Here is a 7,352-nt window from a genome sequence, read left to right on the forward strand (position 1 = left end):
TCCCTCCTTCTCCTCCTCCTCCTTTTCTTCTTTTAGTAGGATTGCGTGCATCTGTAATGTCTTTAGGATATTTCATTATTACATAGACTGGGTGTAATTGATATATATATATATATATTTGTGATATTAACCTATTATTTTTTATTGAAAAAATAAAAAATTGGGTACTTTATGCTAAATCATCGGTACTTACTAAATCACCGATATTTAATATAGATTGGAGTACTTTTTTTACGCTTAGAACAAAATAAGTTATGAATGGATTTAGAGTTGTATAACCGTCATACTTTTTCGCAAAACAGAATTTAGTTACTATGATGATTGAATCTTGGAACGCGTTCATCCAAAAATATGTCAAAATGTGACCTGTGTAAAAAAGAGAAGACGTACGTAAATAGTGTCACGTACTATTTACAGATCATTTGTTCTTTTCGTGTAGGCCACATTTTAACATATTTTTGGATGAAATTTCACAGATGCACAAGACACAGCACAATGTATGTCTAGAATTTTAGTTTGCATTTTTTGGAAACTTGAAAGTGTCACAACAAAAATGGGGTGCAGGCGCAACTAGTTGCGGAATATCCCCTCTCCCTCTGAAAGCACCCTGTTTCCCCTCTGAAAGCACCCTGTTTCCTGGGAAACCAGTGCCTGCGGCCACCGGTTTCGCTCACTCCACCGTTATATAACCCAACCTACTCCAACCCCTCATTCCAACAGCACAAGCATCGACTCAGTTCTTTCACTACTCTGCAAGTCCAGTACTACACACGCACACAGCGACCACAAATCAGTTTCCATTCCCGACCAACCCAGCAAGAAGAAGGAAGGAGAAGAGATGGCCGGTGCAGCGAAGGCGTCTTGGATGGTGGCGATGAGCGTCGGCGCTGTGGAGGCGCTCAAGGATCAGGCCGGACTCTGCCGCTGGAACTACGCGCTCAGGTCCATCCACCGGGCCGCCAAGGCCAAGGCCAGCGCCCGCGCCGCCGTCTCCCAGGGCAAGAAGCAGCTTCCGGCATCCGCGGCGGCGGTGGCGGAGAGGCGACGAGCGGAGAAGGCCGAGGAGGGGTTGAGGACCGTCATGTACCTCAGCTGCTGGGGTCCCAATTAGTAGCAACATCAGCTAGCTACCTGTGTTTCCTTGCAGCAATGGCCTGAACTCAGTTTTTGCCGGTGTCCCCCCATTGTAACATACCACGATGATGATGATGAAACTTTCAGTCACTTGACTTGAGTTTACCATTTCCGTCCTTGTCCATTTTCTTTGAATTGGTTGCAGGTGCCTAATCCCAGGGCTCAATCTGTTTGTGTGACAGATCAGTGGCGAATACTTTCTGAAAACTGCATTTCTGTACTCTGGACTTTGCTGTATTCACATGACGAAATCCTTTTTGTTCGCAATCATTGGCACTATGAATTCTGACAGCATTGCTAATGGGATCATCAGTCGATTCAGTTTCAGTCATGTCCAGGGATCAGGCCTTCAATTCCTTTGTTATACCACTTTAATTAGACAACTAACCCTCCAAGTTCTATGATCAGAGTAACCGAATGAGCCACGTCACAGTTTCCTTTCCTCTTTTCCAGTTTCCACTAAATCGCAAAGCTGAACCGCAATTTAATTTACTTAGGTTGATGGAAAGAAAAAAAAAGCTGTAATTTGCTTTCTTTACAAATTCAACGGTAACAACCACACACGTAGACCGTAGGACAGACCGTAAGCAGACATTGTTTTGACCCAATCTGCTAGTTCTTTTTGTTGACCCGATCTCTTAGCTAAAGCAACTAGCTAGTGGATGAGGTGATTTTGCACCCGGGAGCATACGCTCCCAGTTTTTGAAAAAACTTATAAACGTAGTTTAAAATGTAAAAAATCCGAACAAAAAATTGATGCATACATGTAGACATCTTATGTGATCATAAAGTTGTTTCGCCGTAAACAAACATTGTTTGTGTCATGTGCAAAAAAGGTAAAATTTGGTGCTTAAAAAGAGCTAATCACGATAAATTTGTTTATCTTTTTTACAAAGGGCACAAAAAATGCCACTTTTTGCGTAACTTGTTGTGCGCACATATAATGTTGACGTATACGCACCAGATTTTTATTCATATTTTTAAAATATTTTTCTAGATAGCAGGAGTATATATGCTCCCATGTTCAAAAACGCATGTCCGCTAGTTCATGTGCCACTTTGTTACACACGCTTCCTCCCGTTTGAAAGCCGGAAAATGAAAACAACTAGCTTGGATTTCATTGACCTCTTCGGACAAACGCTGCAATCTTGAGATACCTTGATTCATCTTCTTGCTCACAATAGCATTATCAGTATTCCACAATTACATAAGGGCTGATATCGACTATCGCAGGGGCCTCTTGTGGGCAGGGGCGGGCCTAGCTCAAGTCAAGGGTATTCAGTTGAATACCCTTTATTTTTTGCCAAATCATTTATATGCATATAGTGTATGCTGCTGTCTGCATGCATGTATGAAAAATTACATTTTATTCAAGTATTCAACAAAGGATAAAAGCTAGCTCACATCATCTCTCTCACTGTCCCAACACAGCCAATCTCTCCTTCGGTACATTACTAAATGTGAAGTCCCGGTAAAAAAAAGTAAGGTCTTTTAAGGTGTAAAAAATTACGCTTGGATTTTTTGAATACCCGGGCTTCAAATCCTAGGCCCACCGCTGCTTGTGGGGGTGTTAATATATTTGATCTCCTTTCCAAGATGGTTTTATCATCACGTTATATCGGGTTGGACATGGTGCTTTGTTTATAAAGCGAGGTGAAAGCCTGTTTCAAGATAAAAAAAAACATGATCCCTGCAAGGTTGGAAGCTCACAATAGCGTTCCAACCTGGTTACGAGCAGTTCATCTAGTAGAGCACTCACCTAAGTTTTTGACAAAGGAGGCTTCGGCCCGTATTGTCCACATATGCTTGTCCTTTATTCTGGTCAACTAGTTTGGTATTTTAAAGGCTAACCTTATTGCAAACAACAGACAAGACAACAACGTGAAACGGAAAGTGAGAATGTTTGCTCTTTTCTGCATGAGTCATCATTTCTACTCCATATGAGATAATGGATGATGTTTTGTTGTACAACGATATTCCATTCAACGCAATCTTTGACATTTTGACATCATCTTTTATGAATTTGATGAAATTATGGGTTATGAATTTTAATTGAGATTATGTTCAACTTTGTGTTGGATTTATGATTCCTGATGTTTACATATAGTATATGTTATGTGGATATTTTGGTTGTATTGGTGTTTTATATCCTACTCGGAATTTTTCTCTACATGTTTACAAGTGGCTCCACTAATTGTGTCATTTAGGAGTTGATACACATCCCAAACGAACCACTAATCGTAATGGAATGTGTATGGTACACACATACCAACATCTACTGTACCATAGCAATTTGGGAATAAATGACCCCTCACAGCGAACGGCGGCATAATCAGTTGGGCTGCTTTAACCTTTTTTATTGTTGCAACAAGTGTTTTACTAGTAAAAGCTATGCTGTGAAGGCAGCGGTAGAGAAGCAGCAAGCAAACAAAGCCAAGTAAGCGATTAGGGCATCTTTGAACCTTCGATGGGGTCAACTAAGTAATTGGCTAAAGATTCTCTGATACTTGGGTAGGGTGTTTCTACACCTGGGTGCATATGCACTCTTTATTTGAAATGCATTTTAAACATATTTAAAAATTTCAAAAAATACAAAGAAAAACGTATCATGTATATCTTGGCATGCTACATGCTCACAGAGTTGTTTCAGCAAAAACCGATATGTTTTGTGGCATGTGTAAAAAAGACAAAAGGACACCGAAAATTTCGGTTTTATGTGTAAATTTACGTGAGCACATAAAACATATCCCTCTATATGAGATTTTTTTCTAAACTTTTTAACTTTTTAAAATATGTTTTTTGCATACATGGTGCATATATACCCGGGATCAGTTTCGAGTTTCTGGGCAACATGCGAGTTGTCTTCTAGTTGGCTCCTAAACCGCGGAAGAGTATACTCTTGTTGACATCTCAAACATTTTAGAATATAACTAGATAATCGACCTTTGTTAGATGCATATATTTTATGGTCATCTCCAATGTGCCAAGATATTTAAAGATACTAAAATACATACAAACATATTATAGTGTGTGATATTACGTTTTCTCAGTACTAGACATAATTTAGTTCATTGGGATGTCTCGACCAAACAATAACATAAATGTTATGAAAAAATTACTGCGCCGTTGTTTATTTTTAATGATAAAAGATCAAATTGTAGTTATTACATGTATCACAATGAAATTTTAGTTATTACATGTATTGTTATGTATAGTAAAATCTAATTAAAATTATATGTTATCAATGAAATTCAGTTTATATACAGTGAAAATGATCAACAAATAATTAAGAGTGTTTAGTATAAATAGACAACAACCATAAAATATTCCGTCCACAGGAGTCCAGGAAACATTTTTTTTATAACGTAGGCAAGAGCTTTGCCTCATTTTATTAACTAAGAAGAAGTATTTTGGACAAGATAGTCCTTGCAAAAAGGTACAAAATCGAAGTACAAAGGATGACTATCCCGGCAAGATTTTCCTAAACGCTTTGCGCCCGCAATTGCCCACAAACGGGTTTCTCTCTTAATATTGTTGAGGATAACTAAGTGTGGGGCATGCTTGTTGCGAAACCCCTCGCGCTCCGCTCGTTCCAGATTTCCCAAAGGACAAGAAAAGAGAGGGAGACAATAGCTTTGGTTTGGAGTGACATCTATTGTCATGTAGTCCCACCACATCTTCATGGATAGATCCGGCCATTGGCTTGGGAGGATACCAGGATTGCCCAACCAATCCCTAACAAAGCTCATTTTTCTTAATGTGGTGGGCATTAACCAATCCCTAATAACAGTGGCGGACCTAGGGTTTTATCTCTGGGTATGCCAAAAAAAAAATTGACGACATTTTTGATAAAATATATTTTGAATTTAAAAAATATTCCTATGATTTGCATTGTAAAATATAGAAGCAATAAATAATATCTAATTTAAAGATTAACTTATTTAGAAAGTTCCTGGATCAGCTGCCTCACCTAGATGATGTGGAAGGGTGTTGATGTCATAAAGAGGCGATGGCGGTGGCGAGGGTGGTGTTGATGGGGTATATCATCTAGATCTTCTTCGACTATGCTCTCTTTTTCTTGAGTGTGCTCGCTCGCCGCAATTTCAACTGGAGAAGAAGTTGAAGCAGCAGCATCATTTTTTGTTGGTGTTTCTCAAAAAAGCATTGCAATATCTCTGCCTCTCTTTATAACTGAATAATTCACAAATAAAACAACATAAGTAAGACAATTGCATGTGTACAACACCTGTACCAAAACTCACATTGGGTGATAGAATAATAGTTCATAGTTTTAGATATAACCTCTTAATATAAGTTAACAAGACATATAATCAGATTATATATAATACATCGACAATTAATTTAGCATGGATGCTGCTTACTAGCGTCAATTAATGTTTCGGCGTGTCAGCGAAGGAGGAAGAACGGTCTAGACCTCACGGCTTGCAGCGGCTCGGCGAGCGGTGTGCCGGACTGACGGTGTCTAGAAAACCTGACGGTGTGCGTTGACTCGGCGAGAGGCGTGCTGGACTGACGGTGTACAGAAAACCTGACAGCCTGCCGTCTACAAATCCGGATCAGGTGATGTGCTTGGGGGCTCCTCCTGGCTGGGCGTCGGCGAGAGCAGAGACAGCGAGACGCGGTTGCGGAGACGGTCCCCCGCAAATAAACAAGGCGAGAGCAACAAGACGAGGTAGGCAGCCACCCACTGCACCGGGACGATAGCGAGAGGTACGGCGTAAACAAGCAAAGTGTATCTGAAAGCACCCGGTATCCTGGAAAACCAGTGCCAGCGGCCACCAGTTTTGCTCACCTCCGTTATATATAACCCAGCATACTCCCACCCCTCATTCCAACAGCACAAGCATCCACTGCTCAGTTCGCCAAGGCCAAGGCCAGCGCTCGCGGCGCCGTCTCCCAGGGCAAGAAGCAGCTTCCCGCCTCTGCGGCGGCGGTGGCAGAGAAGCGGCGAGCGTAGAAGGCGGAAGAAGGGTTCAGGACGGTGATGTATCTCAGCTGCTGGGACCCAATTAGTAGCGACAACCGCTAGCTACATGTGATTTCTTGCACCAATGGCCTGGCCTGTGACTTGGCTGGCTGTCCCCCATTGTAATATACCACCACGACGATGATGATGATGATAATTTCAGTCACTTAGCTGGGTTTACCATTTTATTCCCTGTCCAAGTGCGTAGTTCCCGTGGCTCGAACTGCTGCGCGACAGGTCGTTGGTGAATACTTTCTGAAAACTCAATTTCCTTACTCTTGACTTTGCTGCATTGACATGATAAAATCTTTTTTGTTTGCAATCATTGACACTATGAATTCTGACAACATTGCTAAATGGATCATCGGTCGATTTAGTTTCTGTCTTGTCCAAGGATCAAGCGTTCAATTCCTTTGTTAGACCACTTTAATTGGTCAACTAATTTTCAAGATCCGTCTCCATGTTCTTTGATGAGAGTGACCGAATGAGCAATGTAACATTTTCCTTTCCACTTTTACAGTTTCCTTGCCTATTTTTCAGTATTTTCGGTGTTTAGGGAATCTCGAGTGGCTGGCGCAAAACAGTCATAAAAAATAGGGTAGCGCTGAGCGTCCCCCGGGGATTAAATTCCCCGATCCCCCGGGTCGACGACCGTTCGATGGAACATCAGAAACCGTCCGTCCGAGTCAACCTCCCCAAAAGCAAATCAGAAAAAGAAAGGAAACCCCCTGGAACTGCCGTCGCAGCACCGCTGCCCTCACCGGCAGGACCGCAGCCGTCGTTGCCTAATCGACGGTACCTCGGAGGAGGGATCCTCACGAGGGGGAGAAGAAGTAGGGGCCATAGGGCGGAGTGCACACAGGACGGTGGTACGCGATTTACCCAGCTTCGGAACACCTGCACGATGACAGGGCCTACCGCCGCTTGTCCGGAATTATCCGGGCGCTTTCGCGTTGTTACAATGAGTTGTGGTTGTGCCTCTAGGGCTCCCAGGATCCGGCTTATAAAGACGCACAGATCTAGGGTTTACATGGAGAGTCCTAACCGGAATACAAGTTGCCTAACTACGGTACAATGTCTTGCCGTGTACGTCAAGGATCCGCCTTCCTCCAAATACTGCTGGATCCGGATACTTCATGGGCTGTCACGGATCTGACCTCCTTCGTAGGTCGGTTGAGATCCGGCTTCCTCGTTCTCGGGCTGGACTTCATCCTTCAGGATCTACAAGACT

General features: G+C 42.3%; 1 protein-coding gene across 1 annotated transcript; it reads left to right on the plus strand.

Annotated features, from left to right (window-relative positions):
• The first annotated feature begins 697 nt into the window (after window positions 1–697).
• LOC124677560 lies at window positions 698–1,246 on the plus strand. The gene has a single exon (XM_047213542.1). The coding sequence runs from the start codon at window positions 839–841 to the stop codon at window positions 1,109–1,111; it is 273 nt and encodes a 90-aa protein (XP_047069498.1). The 5' UTR covers window positions 698–838; the 3' UTR covers window positions 1,112–1,246.
• The last annotated feature ends 6,106 nt before the right edge of the window (window positions 1,247–7,352 follow it).

Source organism: Lolium rigidum, chromosome 7 (genome assembly GCF_022539505.1).
Source record: "Lolium rigidum isolate FL_2022 chromosome 7, APGP_CSIRO_Lrig_0.1, whole genome shotgun sequence".
Taxonomy (NCBI): Eukaryota; Viridiplantae; Streptophyta; class Magnoliopsida; order Poales; family Poaceae; genus Lolium; species Lolium rigidum.